This window comes from Dipodomys merriami, unplaced genomic scaffold (assembly GCF_024711535.1).
Source record: "Dipodomys merriami isolate MVZ:Mamm:240054 unplaced genomic scaffold, mDipMer1.0.p SCAF_70, whole genome shotgun sequence".
NCBI lineage: Eukaryota > Metazoa > Chordata > Mammalia > Rodentia > Heteromyidae > Dipodomys > Dipodomys merriami.
The window spans coordinates 6,317,471-6,340,809 of record NW_027206291.1 but is presented as its reverse complement, the minus strand read 5'-3'; the positions used below and the strand labels follow the sequence as shown (position 1 = coordinate 6,340,809).

The following is a 23,339-nucleotide window of genomic DNA, read 5'->3' as shown; positions in this document are numbered from 1 at the left end:
CCAGATTATTACAGGGGCCTGTACACAAGGGGGCCAGAGACCTGAAGTGAACTCTTGGAACTAACTTTAGCCAGGTGTAGCACATGACCAGGCATTTCGCCTGCGTGGAAGGCCTAAGTTCCAGCCTCCGGGTCCCTCTTCTCTAACACCTGAAGTAGTACCCACCTCTGCGGAAGTGTGGCATGACTAACTGGGCATCTGTGAGAGTCACACGCCACCCGAGGTAGGACTTACCGTGCTGCAAGCTTATGGCAAACAATGCCTGTGTCAGTGATGACCTCACTCAGCCTCAGCTCCAGATGGACCTTGCCCTGCAAGGCACAATGACAGTCTCATGAGATACGGAACCTGGAAGACTTACCTGGTCTTAAAGGTGTTCAGCATGTCCAGAGCATTAGGCTCCAAACTGGCCTCAAGCACCATGAGGGCCTCCTTCAGGAGACCTGCCATGCTTCACCGGCCTGGCCCACTTCAGAGGTAGGTACCAATGTGTTAGCGAATGATACTGGATACACTAGTGTCTACTCACAACACCATGGCCAGGCGTGTTCACCTATAGCCTCAGCAGGGAAAAGTCTTCTGCAAGGTTTCCTATAACCTGAATTCATGTCCTGCTTGGAAGGTCAGAGGCCTGGATTCTGTTCCTCAGCCAGGAAGTTGACTACCACAGATGCATCTAGAAGAGCAACAGATGAACACAGCCTCCAAAGTCCTGCTGAGTTCAGATAGCAACTGAGTTCAGAAAGGCAGCAAACAATGAAGGGCTCAGCCTGTAGGTAGGACACAGAGGGGCCTTAGAGCCCATGAGGGACTGGGTACATGTTCATAGTAAGATATCTGTTACTAGAAAGGGGAGACGGAACTGGAAAATCTGAGTTCCCTTCCAACTAAAAACCCTAGACCCTCCCACTGCAGGCCTTCAAACACAGCCTGCATAGGAAAATCAAGGACCTGAGGGAACCACCAGGGAAGAGGCACAGGCCTGTTTATAGTAAATGACAACCAGGTCGAGCAATGCCTGCAAAGAAAGGCTGGGCAAATGGCCCACTATCTAGAGACTCCAAACCCATAATGACACTGTAGCAATGCTGGCACTTCAGGGAAGGAGGCTGCCTTCAGAAATGTGTTATGACTGAAGGGCGGCAGACCTGGGCTACATCAACCTGACCTTAGGAGAGAGAAAACTCAAGCCCTCAGCCTCTTCAGAAAGTAGATGCCACATCAGGTTTGGTGCTGAACCTGGTATGTGGTACTAAAGCAAGGACTGTAGCAAGGCCTGTCCAGTTCTGATCTAAATGCACCTCCTCTTTCAGTGTTATCCTAAGGCCACTGTGCCTTTCAGCATCTCCTTTTCTGCCCCATGCAAATTAAAGCCCTAGAAAGCAGAGGAAAAGAAAGAGTAAATTGAGACCAGAAGTCAGTGAAACCACAAACAGGAAATCAGAGAAAAATCAAAAACCCAAATCAGATTGTCTGATAAGATCAGTGAAAATGATCAGTCCCTTAGCCAGGCTGATCAAGACCAAAACAGAAAAGACTCAGCTTTCTACAGCCCTGGCCCTGAGGCTGAGCCTGGTGAGTCAACAGCCAGCTCCCACACAACACTGAGGGCAAATCTGAGGCAACTGGATAGGATCCCAGGAGTTGCAAACTTGGCTCTGCTCAATTTCCCTAAAAATGTAAAACCCTCAAAAAGTATAGCTTATTAATTAAAACAAAAACCCCAGGTGGTCCCTATCTATTTCTCAGAAGGTCATTCCACCAATACTACCTGCAGAGCCGAGAACATGCCTCCAAGAGTGCAGGTGAGAATAAGCAGCATCCCTGACCTGCCCCGACTAGAGTACCAACACGTCTGAGAAGCCACATGGTCAGGGTAGGCCAGAGAGGAGTCTGGATCCAGTAGCAGAGGAGACAAAGTAGAGGAAAAAGAAGACAAGTAGAGGAAAACTGAAGACAAGAATGGCAGGTAGACAGGCAGGCAAGGAGGGAAGAAACCCACCTATAATTCCGCTTCTGAGACACTGTAAACCTTCCAAAATCTGAATACCAGGCCCTTGGTCACAGAATACACACATACACACACACACACACACACACACACACACACACACACACACACACACACACACACACACACACACACACACACACATATACACAGACACCCCACACACCCTGGGAGCTGTGTGACAAATGGGTCTGTCCTCTGCCCTGAATACAGCATGCATTTCACAACCAGCTTACAAACAGCTTCCTGGAGGGGAAGAGAAGCCAGGATACAGATCCCCTCCACATTCAGAGCCATAAGACCCTGAAGACTTCAGAGACTGGGCAACCCAGCCCCTACCTCCTGGGTGGGCCCTCCTTGTATCCAATCATTGTGCCAAGTAAAGTGCAGAGGCAACTGACTGTACATAATAAACGGGCTTACCAGAGCCCTTTAAAATCATTCATTCCAAGCCGGGCACCGGTGGCTCATGCCTGTAATCCTAGCTACGCAGGAGGCTGAGATCTGAGAATCACAGTTCAAAGCCAGCAGGGGCAGGAAAGTCTGTAAGACTCTTACCTCCAATTAACCTCCAGAGAACTGGAAGTGGTGCTGTGGCTCAAGTGGCAGAGCACTTGCCTTGAGCTGAAGAGCTCAGGGACAGCGCCCAGGCCCAGAGTTCAAGCCCCAGGACTGACAAAAAAAAAAATCATCAGTCCCAGGGGTCAACAGTGGCTCATACTTACAATTATAGCTACTCAGAAGGCTAAGATTTGAGAATGATGGTTCAAAGCCAGCCTGGGCAAGAAAGTCCATACGACTCTTATCTCCAATTAACTACCAAAAAACTCTGGAAGTGGAGGTGAGGCTCAAGTGGAAGAGGCCCTTGAGAAAAAAAAGCCCAGGGACAGCACCCAGGCCCTGAGTTCAAGACCCCAGACAGGCATAAAAGCAAAATAAAATAAAACAAAAAACACATCAGTTCCAGAAGAAAGCTAAATGCTTCTAAACTGTTTTTTCTCCACTTCTATAATACAAATTTTCTCAAGTGGGCCCTGTTTGCAATGCTCTTTCCTGATATATGTCAATTTCAGAGCCAACTACAGAACAGGTAGATCTCGGAAGCCACATGCTGACCTCTGCCCTTCCAAAAAACTGTAAATATGACATTTCAAAATGTATAGCAACTATGGAGCAAAGATGGTGGTTGAAAGACGAGGGTCAGACTGGAGGGGGACACTGCCTCCCTGTCTCAACCACTTTGTAGATGAGAAACTTCCAGAGCTATGCACACCAGAACGGAGCTAAGTACAGTGCCCACTGGGGCCACAGGCATCGTAAACTCTCCTTCCTCAGCCTTTTAACAGCAACTTCATTTCTTTCACAATCTACATTCCCAGGAGGCCGGACAGAATCTGGGGTCAGAATCTATACTCACAGACATGAAAGTCACACTGCTCCAGGGAGGGACTCACCCCTACACTAGCTGCCTTCCGGCATTAGTTAGGAAATTCCCCTCCAGCTGTGAGATTCACATGTGCATTCTTACTTATAGCTTTGTGGTGACAGAAGTTTTGAATCTTGATAATGGTTACACAAATTTAAACATGGGATCAAGTTGCAAAGAATATCCAACAGCCAAACGGCAGTAACTGTTACTCAGCTTTATGAAGGTGGAGAAGCCTGACACATGCCAAATACCGCGCTCAGTGAAATGAGTACCCTCTGGTACTTTTTCCGCTTCCATCAGACATGGGAAGACATAGGTCTCAGGGTGTGCTCCTGAGGTCCTAAGAGTAGCACTCTGAGACAGCGCATGTAATGGGGATGGAGCTCCAGTTGGAGAAGATGAAAGAGCTCTAGAGCTGCCTCACAGCAGGGTGGAGGCGTGGAGGGCCTCTGGACTGTACTTGCCAGTGGTTAAGATGGCATTCTTTGAAAATGTACATTTCTTCACAAAAAAACATGAGCTTGTGTGCGTGTAAGCTGGTGAGATTGGAGTCTGCCAGGTACAACGAGAACATACGAACTTTCTGATCTCTATTCCCCAAGAAATAAAAATCAAGTAAAAATATAAATGAAAATGCAAAGGCTATGCAATGAAATGAATAAAATCCCAATAAAATCAAACAAACCCACAAAACAAAACCAGAAGAGATCTAGGTGGTCTCTCTCAGGGAGCTGGGAGGAACAGATTATAGGTCTGCAATCAATGCCGCACACCCTCCTGCCTCTTCTCAGAGGAGCCAGGGGAGGGAGGGTGTGTGGTGCTGCTGTGCTAAGGTGACCTCTGGCGCAGGCTCTGCTCTCCTAGCTGGTTGCTTATACTTCTTCTGCCAGTGGTTACAGCATCTCCTTAATTCTCACAGCACCAGGGGCTCCAGGAGGCTGAGGTAATCTGTAGGGAGGGCAGTTAGATGCTTCCCTCTAGGCCCAGGGAGGCCCCATCCTGGCTCAGGCTCCACATATCTCCAGAGCCAGGCACACCTCAGCAGGGGGAAATTCTGAAGCTCCGACCTGTGTCCACCCTGATGAGGAGGAGCTTAAGGGAATGATGTAGGCAGGCCTAACAGCCTACTGCCTAAAAGTGCCTGGACATAAGGCATGGAGTTCCATCAGGGGCCCAGCTGTGGAAGAGCTTTTCTGATCTCAGGTCCTATGCTCCTGGGGTGCCTACTGTGAGGAGCATGCCCCAGATGTGATTAACACACAGCAGTAATTCCCCCCACCCCATCAGGTACACCTTGCTTCTTCTTATGTATACTTCTTCCCAGCCTGCTGGAGGCTCACATAACAAAGGGGCAAACAGGCATGGGAGGGGAGCCTCACTGCTGCCCAGCTCACCACTGTTCTCGCTCACCTCTCTACGGCCCAGCTCACAGCTATGCTCACCTCTCTACTCTAGACATCACTGCTGCGCTCACCTCTCTACTCCTGATTTTACTGCTGCGCTCACCTCTCTACTCCAGACCTCACTGCTGCGCTCACCTCTCTACTCTAGACCTCACTGCTGTGCTCACTCACCTCTCTACTCCAAAACTCACTGCTGTGCTCACCTCTCTACTGCCCAGCTCACTGCTGGGCTCACACATCTTACAGTCATTACCTCAATGCCCTTCCCTATCTTTTGCATTTTTAAAGCTGCTTCCATATGCTTGAAAAAGTATAGCAATAACCAAAAGAATGGACTATAATTGTAATTTGGGCAAGAGTAAGTAAGCATGTTTGCTAGGCCTCCTTCCCTGCTGAGGCCCCAGGACACCGTGATTGTGCCCTGTCCAGGACCAGACCTGCCTGGTGCCCGAGCCTCACCTGCACCTCTGAGTCCGCATCTACATGCTGCAGCTGGAACCACGTGTCCCTGTTGTGGTACTTCTGCAGGTCCTCCTTCTGGATGGCCACCTTCCCTGCGACAAAGGCAAAGCAGGTACACACATCATGGAGACAGGTTCACAGACCCAGCAGACACCACTCAATGAGGTAAAGATGTCATACTCTACACTCCAGGGCTGACTGAGATCAGGAACCAGCCTGCCTGCACAGGAGGGGCTGCCTAGCATGGTGGATGCATACGAGACCCCATCTTCACAAACATGCCCTTTCCTGCCTCACAGGTTATCTGAGGCTGCTGTGGAGGTCAAACAGAAGGGGTCAGCTTTGTCTTCTGTGGCCAGAGGCTCAGGATCTGAGTGGCACAGCAGTCAAGTCCTCTTTGCTGCTCTCTCCTTTCCACAAACTATAACAGATAGTGTCAGAACTCACTTTGTAGATTCAGGGGTTTTGGTGACATGTGAATTTAGCTAGGAGATTTAGTAAGGAGCACATGTTCAGCTTCAGTTCATATGATACATGTGTCTGTGCGGGTGCAGTGGCTTTAAAGGCTCATGTGGGCATCCAGTTTATTCAGAGAAAGGCAGTGAAAGTCAGCTGGAGCAAACTACCTTCTCACCATGGTTGTGTTTGGATCCATGCCTCACCAAGTGCTTGGCCCCAAGGGTCCTTGGGATAGTAGGCCAGTGTGCCCACTATGCAAGGAAAGACAGCAGCAAGGGCTGATGTCCACTGAGGGGAACGTGTGCCACAGGGCTGTGGCCTCGAATAGAACAGCTGCACAATCAGGATGTGGGCGGGCACACCTGAATATGAACACATATCACAGGATTTCTTATACCTCAAAACAGAATGAAGAAAATATGTTTGCAGTTCTGGCACTTTCTATCTGCACCCAACGACTTCTGCCTTCTGCAGGATCACATCTACAGCAAGAAACCCTGCGTCCTTCCAGCCTGCTTCCCTCTGAGTGTGGCCCTGGCTCTTACACCAGCAGCCACCCTGTAACTCCGGCATGCCAAGAGTTCTCTTTTCAAAAGAAGGTTTTTTATTAATGCTTCAGAAGTCTCAAGCCTTCACAGACCCATCTGCCCAAGCCCAGCAGCCCCAGTGTGGCCTGTCTCTCTCTCCAGCCTGTTCTGTAGTTTCTAGAACATTCTACCTGCCATCTCCTATCATCCTTCAGTGGTCCTGGATGGGCAGAGGTTATTATACAAACACCCCAGTGAAGAAATAGTGGCTGAGTGTGGAGAGGTCTCCGCTGCCTCTTTCCACACATTATCTTACAGTGATGCCCCTCTGGTTCCTGGAGGGCAGCACGGGGTGCAGACCCCTCTGCCCCAAAGGCTGACAGGTGTGAGCTGCACAGAGGCTCGCTGTCTGTCCCTCCACAGTCAGCTTCCACCATGTCTGAGGACTTGACTGGTCTTGTGACAGCCCTCTGTTCTGGCTTCAGACCCCAGAGGTTTCCCTGTTAGGAGGGGCCTCATGCCTATGTGGCATGGGGGAGGTCTGGAGGGTGAAACGAAGTGCAAGTAATAAGCTTCCCAAATACCTGAGGGTGGCCCAGATGAAGCACCTGCCTTCAGGCTTTGTGTACTGACATTTGTGCCACTGTTCACCACCTCATTCTCATTCTGGTTTATTCTGGTATAGTGTAGAGAGGCAGCTGGGCCTCATACGTCTTCACTGGGAAAAACTCTAGAACAACCTCTTGTCTCAGAGATTCTAAGATTCATGGCTTAGGCAAGGGTAGCCATTTCACATGCCTATTCCACTTGGTTCAACACAAGGGGCATCACAATCGGCCATGGTAAGCCTGTGGCTCAGCTGCTGTCTGTCACATGCAGACTCTGGGGCATGGAACTCTGACAATCACAGCTATTAATGAATCCACCAGGCCCCTGAGAGCTGTCACAACTTGTGGGAGAGCTGAGTGTGAAGCAGAAGCAAGATGCAGGTAGGAGAAAGACACCATCACACCCATACAAGCCCACTCACCCACCGTACCTCGTTTTCTCCAAACGGAATCATACAAGGGCCAAACTCCCCCATGGCTCCTCTCCTCTCCTCCCACCCTACTTTCTCTACTGGGTATTCCTTGTATTTCTCCATCATTGGGCTCCATGACCTTTCACCACCATCCAAGCTATTCCAGAAGGCACAGAGCAATCCCTCCTCCCCACAAATAGCCACATGGCTTTTGCAAAACAGACCTTACCCCCAGTGGGACACAACTTTTGAGCCTCTCAGGAACAAGATGACTTGAAACAAGTTTCTTAAGACTGAGCTGGGTAATATACTTCTGTGAAAAGGGATAAGGAAACCTCTGAGTGCTGGGATTCATTTGCTGAACTGGAGGGTTGCCTTTTCTAATGGAAACGCTATTTGCAATGCTGTTTTTTGTGTTTTCAGTGGCACATAGCAGACATACAGTGAATATTCATGTGAATCTAGCACCTTACACACCTCGGCCATCTTTAGTTTCAGAAGTTCTTCGTTTAACTTTTAGACAGGCCATACAGAAACAATGAACAAAATTCAAAACATTCAGAAGTGTAAAACACAGCTGAGCATGAGCCTTTCCTCCTGGCCTGGTTCCCAGCTGTTGCCCAGCTCCGCTTGTCCGCCTCGAGGTCTCTTGGAGGGTGCCTCTGAAGGGAGCAGAGTCCCCCACGTGGGATGGCTGTATGGCGAGGTGCCCATGTGACTGGGCTCATGTGCCCCATCTACACATAACTCATTCAGCTCCCTGCCATGCTGTAAGGCAGCCAGGGCTTCAGCAAAGCCAGCACCCTGCAGCTTGGACTCTCCACCTCTTCACTTATATGTTCCTATCACAGGTTTTTGGTTATAGAACCAAAAATGAGCCAGAGCATGACACCAGCACTGATGATCTGGGCAGCAGAAGCAATGTAGTGATTTGGGAACAAATAACTCTACAATACCAAATGCAGCTAATTAAACATCTAACTGAAGCTCCACAGATGGCAAGACCAGCCAAAGATCTGGCATTTTTTGGTTTGTATTCTCTCTTGTCAGCTTCAGAGGATATTTGCTTGACTTGTTAAGAGTCATGTGGAAGGTCTCACACTTTTGCCCAGCTGGCCTGGACTGCCGTCCTGCAGTCTTCCATAGAGCTGAAATGCTCAGCTTATGCCAGCATGACAACCTTATTGGTTGAGATGGGATCTCTCTAACTTTTTTCCTGGGCGGGACTTGAAATACAATCCTCCTGATCTCTCTTCTCCAAAGTAGCTGCGATTACAGGTGTGAGCCACTGCACCTGGCCTACAATTTCATTTTTAGGCTTTAGCAGTTCTGGCATTCCTGACATGTGTTCCTGTGGCATTAGAGGTTTTATTTTGTCAGGTATGTTCTTTTATACTCTTCCTTTGTAAGGTATGGCTTGTTTATACTCTTACTGTGTCGGATGTAGAGATGTATGTGTGTGCATGTGCACACACTGGTCCTAGAGCTACATTCAAGCCCTGGGCACTGTTCCTGAGATTTTTAGCTCAAGGATAGCACTCTACTACTTGAGCTGCATCTCCACATCCAGATTTTTGGTGAATAATTGGAGATAAGAGTTTCACAGACTTTCCTGCCGGGGCTGGCTTCAAACTATGTTCCTCAGATTTCAGTCTCCTGAGCAGTATAACAGGCGTGAACCAGCCACTGGCACCCTGCAGGTATGCCCTTTTTTTTCCTCTTCCTTTATCAGAAATGTCCTTTCTTCTTCTTCCTTTGTCAGGTGTGTCCTTTCTTCCTCTTCCTTTGTCAGGTATGTCCTTTCTTCCTCTTCCTCTGAAGCTTCTGCTACGAGATCTTGCATATCACTTCTAGAATGCAACTGAACATACACGGAGCCTCTGCTGTGACCAGACTAGGCTCCACAGGCTCTTCCCACTAAGCTCTCTAACAGATGAATAGACATAGTCTGTGCAAGTGAGACATGTTCAGTCCTCACAGCCAAGGGAAGTCAAACCAGATCCAGGGGCAGCCTGCTCAGATAGCAGTCAACCACATTATACACTTGAGTGGCATGAACTGACACTGTGCAGCAGATAGTGACAGAACCAACATCCAAGATGGGCCTCCTTCTCCCCAGGACTCTCTCCTTAATGCTGGCACCACTGTGAGAGCACCCTAGAACCTTAGACAGCACCTTGAATACTCCACGTACCACTAAATCCTGAGGTGGGAAGTCCTAGTACCTTAGGACCTCTAGACCTCAGAGATATCCCCTAAATCCTACAACAGCACTCCATTTGATTAGGGGCTAGGCCTGACAATAGTAGTCCAAGCTTTGTATATCACCAAGAACAGCTGGAAGGAACTGGTCATCCAAGTGCTGATGCCCATACTTAGGAGGGTGGCTTACTTTGCTGCCCACTAGACTTGGGTCTAGACCATGTGCCCAGTGGAAGAGTCACCTGGACTTTTCACTCAATTATCACAAGAATCTCCTTGAAGCTGGAGGGAAATGGAGGCTCAGGGACCTAAGGGGATCCACTGATCTGGGTGCAAGTCTTCTTGGCCCCAACACCTCTCATAGCTCTTCTGTCTTTACAATCACTGGCTGGAGTCAGGGACAAGAGCAGCCTGGAGGCAAAGAGGAGAAGCTTCTCCTTGAGGGACCCTGGAAGGAATCCATCTCAAAGGTTGTCTGGAAAAGGTGTGGGACATGCTATGCTCCAGCCTTGAAATGCTGCTTAGAAACTGTTCTGAACTCTCTGATATGAAATCTTGGTAGAAGCCAAGATTCAGGAAGACATGGGAGGCCACACACACTAAGACAAGATGACAGGCACCACCATACTCCTGCCAGGGGCTACTCGACTCCACATGCTCACCCTAAAGGCTCCAGACTAATACTGACAGTCCCTCTAGGCATAAGAGTAGAGGGTACTTGGAAGAATATAGAAGAACAAGAGGAGAAAAACAATGAAGGAAACAGCCATTTAAGTACCTACCTATGATGGAATCCCTCCGGAAAACGTCTCTATCGAAAATGTAAAACGAGAGGTGACGAAAACTCCGAGGAATTTCACAGTAAAAGTCTTCTCCATAAAAGGGACTAGACAAACAAACAAAACAAGCATTGTTAGAACCCATGCTGCAGTCAGCTTGTGTTGGCTGAGCAGCAGCCCGGCCTCCCTCCTGGCCAGCCCTGCTCTCAGGAACACATCGGCAGTCCTATTTTCACATGTGCCATGGGAACAACCATTCTGAGTTCCACTTGTGAGATATGAAACTGGCTCAGAAAAACAGACTGCCCCAAACCCTGGTGGGGTGGCTGAGCATTCCTCTCAAAGAATGAACCTCTGTACTTGGTTTAAATAATCGAGCTCAAGAATCACAGTTCAGGAATCAAGAGCTCAGTGTGGATCCTGGCCTTTAACAAAGTGCCCATGCTCAGTGCAGATCCTCAAGACAGTTACGATGTTTTAAAGGCAAATGATTTAGGTAAAGGGTAGCAGTACTCAATTACACATTTAAAGGAAAAAAACATACAATTCCAGTCTCAGGCACACTTCTCTTTCCCTTCCCCCCACCAAGATCTAGTGCAAAATCTACCCAAAGCACTGTCTTTGATTCTGATGGGGAAAGGTCCCTACTGCTCTTGTGGCTCACAGCCTATGTGTGAGTCATTCCACAGCTGTGGCAGCCTTACACTTAAAATAAATGAAAGCTCTAATCAAGGGGCAGAAAGCCAGTGGGCTGTCACTAAACAAATCTCCCTATTGTCTTGGAGGGGTACTTGGAAATATCAGCTCTTGACATCACAAAGACACCAGTGGACCTGGTGAGCTGCTTAGGAAACCAAATGACCACTTCAGTACAGACACTGATCTAAGTTGCCATTAGATGCTTCATGTACATTTCTGGCTAAATTCCAAAACAGGAAGCTTGATTATTCAAGGAGGAAGTAAAGCAACGTGTCATGTTCTGAGGCAGAAGCAGGAAGGCACCCAGCACTGGGCCTTGTCGGGTGTCTGTGTGAGATAGCCAGAAGCTGGCCACTGTCATAAACAGAACTAACTCAAAACAGATCACACACCACACGTGAAGGCTGGAATCATAATGCTCTCAGAAGATGGATACATCTGTAACCTGGAGTCTTATAAAGTTAAGCCAGATGTCATCAAACTTTAAAATATAAAACACTTTTTGGGGGGGTTCCAGTCGTGGGGCCTGAACTCTGGGCCTGGGTGCTGTCCCTCAGCTCTTCAGCTCAAGGCTAGCGCTCTACCACTTGAGCCACAACACCACTTCTGGCTTTTTTCTTTTTGCTTATGTGGTGCTGAGGAATTGAGCCCAGGGCCTCATGCATGCAAGGCAAGCGCTCTACCACTGAGCCACCTTCCCCAGCCCAATATAAAACACTTCTATATTTTAAACAATACCAATAAGAAAGTAAAGACAGACTTGGGAAAAATATTTGCTAGTCAGTAATCTGTCCAGAGTATACAAAGGACCTTAACAACTCAGTGAGAGCACATAATTTTAAAATGGGCAAAAGATTTGAACAGACGCATTACCTAAGAGGATAAACGGGTAAGCATATAAAAAGTGTATGAGTGTTGGATGCCTTTGGCTCCTGCCTATAATCCTAGTGACAAAGTAGACTGGGATCTGAGAACCATGGTTTCAAGCTAGCCTAGGCAGATAAACCCAGAAGACTCTGATCTTCAATTACCAAAAAACTGGAGCCGGATCCATGGTTTAAGTGGTAGAACTCCAGTCATTAGTGAAAAAGCTGAACAGCAGCATCTGAGTGGAAGAGTTAAACAAGAGCATAAGACCCAAGCCATGTACACACACACACACAGTGCATGAACATATACTGTGGACACAGCTGTGATTCCATGTGTGTACAAACATATACATGTATGTGCATAAGAACATGTGTGTGGGTTTGTGCAGGTATCTTGAATGTGTTTGTGTGTACACAAACCAGCTAGTGTGCAAATGCCACAGACACGTTTATATGTGAGTGTGTATGAATATTTGGAGCCAGAACTATGATTCAAATGTAGGAGGTTGGTGAGCTGCTCCTGGTCACTCAGGCGTGATGAAATGAAATGGGCGAGACCCCTTAATTAATTAATTCTTAGAATACCTGTTTGTACCTGCAAACAGACAGCCATTCTGATATCTGCCTAAAGGACTAGGGTGAGCACCACCAAGATACCACAAGACCTTAGCTGTGGCCCTGGCTCTGGGGGCATCATTATTATCCACACACCTATAGAAAACTGGGCTTGAAGAGGTTGCTCACTGCTTACTGTCTTCCCACTCTGCCTGCCAAACAGGTCACAAACTAGACTTCCCACCCCTGCCTGGGCACCAACACACAGCTACCAGCCATGCTTGGCCATGGCTGGGATCTGGGTTGAGCTCCCTGTGTTGGAATTTGATCCTCATTGTGGGAAATTAGGAGGGCAGAAATTTAATTCAACTCTCATGTTTGGAAGGGTGCCTTTGGACGGTGACTAGGGTTAGATAAAGTAAACGAGGCTCCATGGCTCATGTCTGTAATCTCTGTTACTTGAGAGGCTGAGATGGGCAGACTGAGAACTAAGGATATCCTGGGCTACAGAGAGAGACCCTATACCTCCCAAAATTTAGTTCAGGTTCTCAGGATAGACATCCATGGCCAAGGCTTGGGTACAGGCACAACAGCCAGTAAACATACACATGTGCTCACACACATGGATGCATACACACATGCTTACTACAGTCATAAATGTGATGTCACACACCTATACATCCTTATACACATGTACACATGCTCCATTCTATCCCTAACATGATACATATACCACAAGATAGCTATCAGCAGATGTGGCTCTCGGCCTTGGACCAGAATGACAGTCTGCCTTAAGTATTTCATAAAACACAGTGTAGCTACTTCAGTCTAAAGTGATTAAAATTAATTCTATTCAAAATTCAGTTCCTCAGTTTCACCCACCCACATGTGACCAGGGGCTAGCAGAGTATACAGAACAGGTAGAAGCTGTGTCCAGATTTGTGTAAAGTTCTGTAGAATCTGCTGGCCCTAGAGCAAAGGGGCTGTGTGTTTATTTGAGGTACAGATCCAATTCTACCCTGAGGAGAAGAGTGGCTCCTTCTCTCTCAGGGTGATTTGAACCCTTGCCTTAGTGTGAAAACAATATTCTCCTTCTGCAGGCCCTGCCAGGGAATGGCAGGCAGGCCCAGACCTATCTGGCCACTCTTCCTAGTTCTATCAATAATCTGCATCTCAACCACACAACCGTGGTACTAGAAGCAACCGTGGTGCCCATACACAGGCTGCTTCTGTCCCCAATTCAACCCAAGATCCACACAAACCACTAGGCCCTCCCCCCACATGCAGGAAAGATGACAATTCCTGAAACGTAAGCACTGGTACTGTCAAAGAATGTGGCCCTCACAGCCAGCCAGGTGCAAACCTGGAGGAGTCCTCATGTCCATGTCATTAGGAAAGGGGGATGGAGCCTGGCAGCTGCTTCTGGGGAGCACACAGGGTCCCTGGGCACTGAAGTGTGGCGCAGCTCTGGGAGCTTTGACTAAGAACGGAAATACTACCACTGCTCAGAATTGTTTCATGACACCTGGACCTGCATTAACCAAGCTCATGCTTGCTTCAGTGGACATTCACGTTGCCAATCCCTGTGCAGACTCTGCAGCAAGGGGGAAAGGCGACAAGTCAATGAGCAAAAGACAATGACATCAGGACACTGCAAAATGATGAGCACTATGAATCAGGACATGACAGGGCTGCTTCCTGTGGTGAGTGGCAAGCTGACCAGTCAGTGTGGACCATGAAGAGAACTAAGGAGGAAGATGCAAAGGCCCTTGGGCCACCAGGGCTCATGAGTGGCAAGAAAAAAGCTCAGTGAGGAGGACAGGTATCAAGGCAGTGTGGGACAGGGCCCTCTAGCCCAAACACGAGGGTCATGGCGAGAGGAGTAGCAAGCTAGACATGTAGGGCAGGAAACCCAGGGTCTCCTGGACCATTAATGAGATGGCACTGTGGTGCAGTCCTGCCCAGGCTCCCAGCAGGATCATGACAGAAGCACAGAGGCTCGTTCAAAGGATGAAGGGGCTGGAGGTAACGTGGCAGGAAAGCAGACTGGAAGTGAGAATGCCTCCTACCACCTCTGTGGCACCGAGATAATATACCAAAGGACAACTGGAAATATGGAAACCATGTGCACACAGGCATGCTCAGAGTGGGACTTGGGCTTAGAACATCATGTAAGAGGAAACAGCCAAGGCCATGCCCCCTTACTGACTTAGAGGAGCAATGGAGGACAGAGACTCCGAGCTGTCCTGAAACCTGGTCACAGAGAGGATAATGGCACTTTATGCCCTTGGGAATACAGAGCAGAAAGAACAAATGTCACCACTTGAGACTCTACCTCATAGTACTTCCATTCCTCCATCTCTCCACCAAGCATTCCCAGGAACACAAGAAGACAGACAGGTCATCAGTCCCTATAGCTCCCTCTCTCTTCACCCTGTCATGTGGCCTGCTTAGTATGAGGGTCTCTGGCTGCTTTAGGTCTTGCATAGAACTGTGTTTACCGTTAGCATGCAAATAAAAGCAGCATGCAAAGGCTGCGCTGAGGTTTCACCCTGGAGGGGGCTCCTTGGGTAAGATGAGGGTCACACAATAGAAACATATCCACACAGTCATCCCTCAGAGTCCACAGGGGATGAGGACCATTGAAGATACTAACAATTAACAATGCTTGCCAGCTATCCTATACCAAGGAAGAGGGCATATAGAGTAGCCCAGGATTCCCTAGACTTCGTTGAAGCTGGGCATGAGTCTTGCATGACACCTGACCTCTGTAACTGTGGGTCCTCCCCTCCAGCACTCCACCCGTGTATATGAGATGTGCCACAGTTAACATAGAGGCCTCTGTCCACAGTGTTCCTTACAGGGTGGGGCAGGCACCTAGCACCAAGGCGCAGGGAAGATAGGCCGGCCATGCCAACTCTACACGGCCCGCTCTGTGTGGAGTAGTGGTTCACTGGTCAGGAAGGATTCCACAGTGAAGTAGATACCAAGGGCAGATGGGGCCAGGCGCATATGCCTCACATGCTAACAGCAGTCTTCCATTCCCACCAGGCTGTGCCTGGACCTTTCCAGAGACTCAGCAGTATCCCAGAACACATCATGTTCATGACAAGGTGACCCATAATTATATTTTAATACAAAATTTGAAATTTTTCTGGTATTACTCTTTTGTATTCTGAATTTAGTTTGCTTTCTTAAAAAGGATGCACTCAGGCTGGGCACTGGTAGCTCACACCTGTAATCCTAGATACTCAGGAGGCTGAGATCTGAGGATCTCCCTTCAAAGACAGCCCAGGCAGGAAAGATCGTGAGACTCTTATCTCCAATAAACCACCCGAAAACTGGAAGTGGTGCTGTAGTTCAAGTGGTAGAATGCTAGCTTTGACCTGAATTGCTGAGGGACAGTGCCCAGGCCCAGAGTTCAAGCCCCACGACTGACAAAAAAAAAAAGAGGATGCACTCATGGCAAAGAATGTTTCCTTCCATTTTAACTAAAAATAAGAAAATGCTACTTTTTAAGAATGAAAACTAATGTGGACCTACTGGGATAGCTTTGACCAAAACAGATGAGGTGAGGAGGCAGGAGTACAAATCCACTTTTCTAGCAGGGCAAATGTGCAGCAGCTCTGGAGACAAGTCTGGTAGCTGCTCAAGCAGAGTTGCAATTCACTGAAGCACACACTCAAGCAAAATGAAAATAGGTACATGGGACACACTTGCAGGCATCCAGGGCAGTATTCATAATGGCCCCAAAATGGAAATACTCAACTTCTTACTGGATGACAGGTGGATGAAGTGCGTAACTGCAATGACATCAGCCATCAGAAGAAATGACGCTTGAGCCATTGACACAGGTAAGCTTCACCACACCTGAGTCAAGAGGCCATGCAGCATATAACTTCACTGCCAGGAGCTGCTCACAGTGGGCAAATCCATGGGAACAGAGAGCAGCTGTGGTTGCGGAGGTAGGAATGGGGGTGGTGGGAGGACATGGTGACAGTCACAGGGGCTGGCTTTTCAGGTGTAAAATGAAATGTTCTAAAATTGCTGTGGTGGCTGCACAACTCTAAATATACTGAAAACCAGTGAACTGTACTTTTAAATGGCTCAATTATATGGTCTGTGAATTACATCTCAATAAAACTGTTTTTCTTAGCTGAAATTCATGTCAGAAATTAGAGATCAGAAAACCAGAAACCAGAACTAACATTTAAGATAGGCCCTCACTGCTAGGGAACGAAGCATCCTTGCAGCCGGGAAACTGCTGTGAGAAACACCCACACTGGTGCCTTGGGATCTTTTCAGGCCTTCACCATCAGAAGCCGTAACACCAGGAACAGCTGCCAACAAAGCCCTAACAATGGGGTTGCAGGTGGAAGAAGAGTCACTGTTCTAAGCTTTGGGGAAATGCCATAGAACCCTCCAGAAATCTGAACGGATTCACATCTCACCCCAATGAGCCTCACCAATATGATAAATGTACTTGGCTGGGAATGGCTCAATGGTGGACCATTTGCCTAACGTGCAAGAGTACCTGTGTTCTACCCCCACCACCACCAGCACCACAGCTAAATAAATAGACTTTGCTATATGGACATCAGGGAAGGATGAAAGGAAGAAAGAAGAAAGGGAGGAAGAAAGGGAGGAAAAGAGAGAAGGGAGAGAGACAGGGAGGAAAATGTTCTTAGCTTGCCATGTTTAAGTTGAATCCTAGTACTACCAGTATTGTGTGTCTATAAGCTTGTTAAAGCTTTGCATTCTATTGAAATGCCTGGGCCGTCTTCTATTAGCACGACCACTCTTCTCACACTCAGGATATTAATCCCCTGGGAATTGTGTGATACAATTGGAAAGAGGACAATTTACAGGGCTTAAGGAACCTTTTCACACCATAAACTCCACACATTTGTTCAGTTACCCTCACCAGCAGGCAAGCCTATACAAGGGATCCCCAGATTCTGAAATAGCTCCCTGTGTTGGACGAGAGCCCCTGCACCTGATAGGCCAGGATGTCCAAACTGACCATAGCGCCGCCCCTCTGGGCAAGGTGGCCACTGGGACCAGCCAAACATCATGCACACGCAAGGGAACAGCAGGGTGTGGCCGCAGCACAACAGTGGAAGTTGGGAAGAACCCTTCCAGGCTAAGGAGGACAGGACACCAGGTCTTCTCCTCAGCAAGGACTGGGGCAGGTCCAGAGCGGGAGGATGCAGGCACACGGCCAGCCCCAGCTCCACACCTTGTGTCCTTGTGTCCTATCATCACAGAAACTCTGCAAGTGTCTCTTACTAGGCAGCAGAGGGCAAGTATTTTCGCACAGAAAAATGGAAACCAGCTCAACATGAAGACATTTCTCCCCCTTGTCCTTCCCTCTCACTTCAGGCTGCCCTGCAAACAATGACCCCTTTTTGCAGAGCTCCACAGGACATACAGAACCACACTCTCCTTCCCAGAGCAGCTCAGCCCCGGGTGTGTCCAGCACAGGCAGGCTTTGTCCAGACTGCAGCCAAGGGCAGTAGATGCATGAGTAATGGGGTGGACAGGCGGCCCCCACCAGCAGCCAGAGGGCTCCAGAACCCTCTTCCAAAACAAGAAAGTCTGCAGGGAAGGGCTTGGCTCCTCTCAAATACTGCTGTTTCACAAGAGGAAATGAATGCAGCCTCTGCCCAAGGTTGCCAGGGTGGCAGATGAGCTCTTTTCACTTTGTATAAAGAAGCCAGTGGAGGCTCAAATGAAGCTTCACAGAATCAATCAAAACCTTCATAAAGAAAAAAGAAATCCTCTTAGAAAACAGTCATCTTCTTTAAGTGATACTTTCGGTACCCCTAGTTTTCTCTTCCTGCCTCTCATCCTCGGCCCCTCCTATAGCCCTCTGAATCCCTCTTCCTTCTCCTCCCTCCCTTTCCTCCTCTAGAGCCTTCTGAATCTCCCCCCCCCTCCTGCTTTTCCCATGAGAGCCTTTGAACCCCTCCCTCCTCTTTCCCCACCCATTGCCCACAGAGTTCAAGCCCCACTTGGGTCTTGCAGAGAAACCACCAACCCACCCTTGAGTCATTTCCCGACATCTGCTGGAGGCCGAGGCGGCCCCACCCTACCCCAGCTGCTGAGTCCCGTGACAAGCGGCACTGGTCATGAGAAAGTGACATGGCTGGGTCCCCAGCGCCCTCCTGCAAGCTCCCATATCTGGGGTGTAGGGTGGGTGGATTTGGGGAGAGGGCAAGGGCTGTGTGAGAAGGGTGAAATCCCAGGGATATTTCCATAGGCCTGGTCTTTGTGTTCCAAAGACTGAGGAGCCAGACAGACACACAGTCAGGTTCAAGGCCCATTTTGGGCAGAGGACACATGTGGTTCCTGGTGGCTTCCAAGGTAGCCGGTGGCCCTACAGGTGGGGAATGGCTCAAGAAAGGTCACTATGTTTCTCAATGGATGAATTTTCAGCTAATGAAATATGCACATGATAAAGTCATTAACTAAAAGTTGGATTGAATTTGCATTAAAGCAAACACTGTATCAAATGTCCACAGGAGCGGGCTGCTCTGGGATGTCAGGCCGCTCACTGTGAGTTGCCACATTCCCCAGAGCAGCTCCAGGCTGGGGATGTCTGGAGACTTCTCCTCCTTCCTCTCACTGGGACCCTAATGCTGTCTGCACAACTCCACACTGTGAGCTTCCACACAGGCTGCTAGGAGACAGCTGTCTCCCGCTCGGCCGTGGAATCACTGCCTGCATGCTCCCCTATGGGGAACATGCTCTGACACCCAAAAACGACACTATTACCATCGGGTCCCTAACAAACCTGCTAGGGAGACCAGTGAGGACCTTTGCACTCTCCTGAGGCAGTGGGGACCTGAGGTCAGGTCACAGTTGCTTCTACCAGGGCAGGTTTCCTGCCCTGGGGCCCCAGGGTTGGGGCAGGAAGCCTGCAGCACTTGCTGGGCTGCAGGGTACCTCTGTGTGGTTTAAGACACAGGGTGGGGTTGTTTATTTTGAAATGTGGGCACACAGAGCTGCACATTTTCAAACCAAACCCAGAGACCTGATGAGAAGAGCAGAAGTGCTGAGTGGAACAGGATTCAGTGTGGCCCGCACTGAAAGCATCCTCAGCCCAAGGTCCAGCAGAACAAGGAATACCAACCAGGCTGCCGTGCCAACCTGTTCCCAGGCCCAGGAGGCCCCTGCCCCCTGTGCCACTGCCCTTGGGAGCCTGGTATCAAGCCGGTTTCAGGACAGAATGGGCACACCATGGCTGGGACCAGAAGCACTCATCGTCATCTAGATACAAGGTGCTTCCTGGTCTAGATCCACAAGGTCATGGAGCCATAACCTCTTCCCTCTGAGACTCCATTTCCCTGTCTGTACAATGGCAGCAAGAGCCCACTTGGCGCAGAGACTTGTGAGTGCTAAGTATAGCACTGACCACACCCTGTGGTGCCTAGAGTGCTTAAATCTCAATTTTTCCTTTTATTTCCACAGCCTATTTCCTCTATCCTATACCATATCCCAGAGAGAAATCCCAAGTCCCTAGAAACATACTAAAATTGAAGTCTAGCTACGATGCTCAAGAGGACAGGAAGAGGAATTCCTGGGAGAAATACCAAGTCAGATGCTAGTTAATCATGCAACCAAAAGGCCCTGCCAGAGGACACGGTCAGGAAAGGACTGCAGTCTGGGAAGAGGTGTTCCACAACCCCCAAGAGGAGCAGCAAGAATCCCAGGACAGAGGAAGGTGACATAGCGGGCCAGGCTTCCTTGTGTCTTGTGGGAGTAGACCTGCTATCCCACTCTACAGTGTCCCAGCCACACCTGTAGGTACCACATGCGGATTAGCTCCAGCCTAATCTGCAGTGACTCACTGAGTGCAGAAGTAAAAAATAAATGAAACGTAAAATCCATGCTCTGATGTGTGTTCCTGGGTTGGGGAAAAATCCTCAGGATGCTCTGGTGAGTGAGGGTTGGATCAAGATGTTCCACTGGCTTCCCTGCGAGTCTGACAGTAGCTGCTCACTGTCAAGTGTGAGACACCAGAAGCAAATACATTGTCTGAAAGTGTACCAGAACTGGCAGGCTGATGGTGACACATATCCCTCCTATCTGGGGCCAAACAAGATGAGAGACCGCTACTGTAACTGTGAGCCTGGACCACACTGAAAGTAGAGGCAAAGGGCTCCTTGATGCAGGGTCAGCCACAACTGATGTCCATGAGCCTGGCAGTGTGTGTCAGGGACCCTACCAGGTCTGGCCCATATAGCGACCACACAGCACACACGTGACCCCTGAGACCATCAGGCCTGGCCCATACAGCCACCACACAGCACACGAGTGAACCCTGAGACCATCAGGCCTGGCACGTACAGCAATCACACAGCACACATGCGAACCCTGAGACCACCAGGCCTGGCCTGTACAGTGATCACACAGCACACACATGAACTCTGAGACTACCAGGCCTGGCCTGTACAGTGAGCACACAGCATACACATGGACCCTGGGACCACAAGGCCTGGCCCATACAGCAACCACACAGCACACGCGTGAACCCTGAGGCCACCAGGCCTGGCCCATATGGCGACCACACAGCACACATGCAAACCCTTAGACTACCAGGTCTGGCCTGTACAGTGACCACACAGCACATGTGCAAACCCTGAGACCCCCTCTGTGAATGAGAAAGAAAGCTGGGGGAGCCTATCTCTGGCATCATTTCTGTAGCTCCATGCTGAGGGCAGACAGAACAGCAAGAGTGGGTGGACTCTACAGGTATTGCTCTCTAAAAAGACCCCTGCAACTCCCCCTCCTCTGAAGACTAGTCTACCAGGGAACACCTAATGTCCTTTCCAACCATTTACACCTTACACAGTGACTTTGCCAAATAAACCAAGCTTTAAGGTCAGGACCAAAGCTGGAAAAGCAGTTTCGGGAGGCTGCCAGGGGCACACACTGTAAGGGCCACAGCCACCTGCACAGAGCAACAGCTGTAGTTAGGCTGCAGTTTGGTGTCCTGGCCTGGGCCAATTGCTCTCTCTGTTGTCCCTCAGCTTGTTCTTCATTCTCACAAATCATTAGGACTGGTTCTCCTGCCCTTTGCCTTTATTACAGCAGATACTCCAATTGCCTCTGCTTCCACAAAACCCACACAGGCCTCCTGAGAGAATCCAGCACCTATGTACCCCTATCCCTCTTCATACCTTACTCCGCTTCCTACACTCCCCACGAGGCAAGCTGTGCCATGTTTGCTTCTTCAACCTTTCTAACTCTCTCTTTCTTGATCTTTATATTTCAGGTTTACCTTCAGTTTCCCATTTGGCTATGGCTATCAGCTTAACTCTTTTAAATCTTTAGGCCCTTGTAGTGTTCAGCTTTAGAAATTTCTCTTTTAGATAAAAATGGCAAAGAAACACATGAAGAAATGTTCATCATCCCTGGCTGTAAAGGAAATGCAAATAAAAACAACACTGAGATACCACCTTACCGCAGTCAGAATGGCTCACATCCTAAAGTCAGCCAACGACAAATGCTGGAGGGGATGCGGAGAAAGAGGAACCCACTGCATTGCTGGTGGGAATGTATACTAATACAACCACTTTGGAAAACAGTCTAGAGATACCTTAGAAAGCTAAATATAGACCTCTCCTATGACCCAGCCATACCACTCCTAGGCATCTACCCTGAGTAACAGGGACCAGTATACCAAGACACATGCACCTCCATGTTTATGTAGCACTGTTCACAATAGCCAAGATTTGGAAACAACCCAGATGCCCCACTACTGATGAGTGATCCAAAATTTGTGGTACCTATATACAATGGAATATTATGCAGCCATTAGAAAGGACAAAATAATGGCATTTGCAGGGAAATGGATGGAACTAGAGCAGATTATTTTGAGCAAAGTAAGCCAATAACAAAGTGACAAACGGCACACGGTCTCCCTGATTTGTGGATGCTAAAGCCAAAATACAAGAAGATATGGCAAACATGACTCAAGAAACAGACAGCCACCCATTTTGTCATATCATTGCTAAATGACTCCATGTTCTGGACCATATATATGGTAGATATATGCACACAACAGAGGGAAGCCAGGAGGAGGAACAGAATAAGTGGGAACAGCCTACACTAAGCAAAAGGAAAGAAATATAAACATCACCTGATGTGGAAAAAATAACTTGTAATGTCAAAGCTCATACAATTCACAAACTGTACAGACCATGATAATGACAATTTGCCATGTGAAAATTAAAATGTGTGACTCTAAGTAGCATTATTCCACAATACTGTGAAATTTATGTAATCACCTAATCTCAATTTAAAAAAAAAAGTGAGAGAAGGGATGTGTTTAGAGAGATGAGTGACAATGTTGTCACACACTTTGTACTCATATACTGTTTTGTAGAATGGCAACTTCTTTGAACAACTACTTTAATAAAAAAAATTTAAATTAAAAAAAGAAATTTCTCTTTTGTTTCACATTGGCTTGGTGATTCTTTATGACTTTTTATCCCACTCATGTTTTTAATCTTGTGTCTCATTACTTTAAACATGATCAACTTAAGCTAGGCACTAGTAGCTCACGTCTATAATCCTAGCTACTCAGGAGGCTGAGATCTGAGGATCACGGTTCAAGACAGGAAAATCCATGAGATTCTTATCTCCAATTAATCACCAAAAAGCCAGAAGTGGAGCTGGGACTCAAGTGATAGAGCACTAGCCTTAAGCACAAAAGCACACGGATAGTACTCAGACCCTGAATTCAGCCTCAGGACTCTCTCTCTCTCTCTCTCTCTCTCTCTCTCTCTCTCTCTCACACACACACACACACACACACACACACACACACACACACACACAGGGGCTGGGAAGGTGGCTCAGTGGTAAGAGTGCTTGCCTTGCATTCATGAGGCCCTGGGTTCAATTCCTCAGCAC

General features: G+C 48.4%; 1 protein-coding gene across 2 annotated transcripts in view; it reads right to left on the bottom strand.

Moving 5' to 3' along the window:
• The window catches only part of LOC138817559 (ras GTPase-activating protein 3), a 92,770-nt gene that overhangs the window by 30,172 nt on the left and 39,259 nt on the right, over nucleotides 1-23,339 (bottom strand). For both annotated transcript variants that reach the window (XM_070008020.1, XM_070008021.1), the window contains exons 3-5: nucleotides 10,297-10,400; nucleotides 5,303-5,397; nucleotides 235-311 (exon numbers count right to left, since the gene is read on the bottom strand). In XM_070008020.1, coding sequence (XP_069864121.1) covers nucleotides 235-311; nucleotides 5,303-5,397; nucleotides 10,297-10,400 — 276 coding nt within the window. The remainder of the gene's footprint in view (nucleotides 1-234; nucleotides 312-5,302; nucleotides 5,398-10,296; nucleotides 10,401-23,339) is intronic.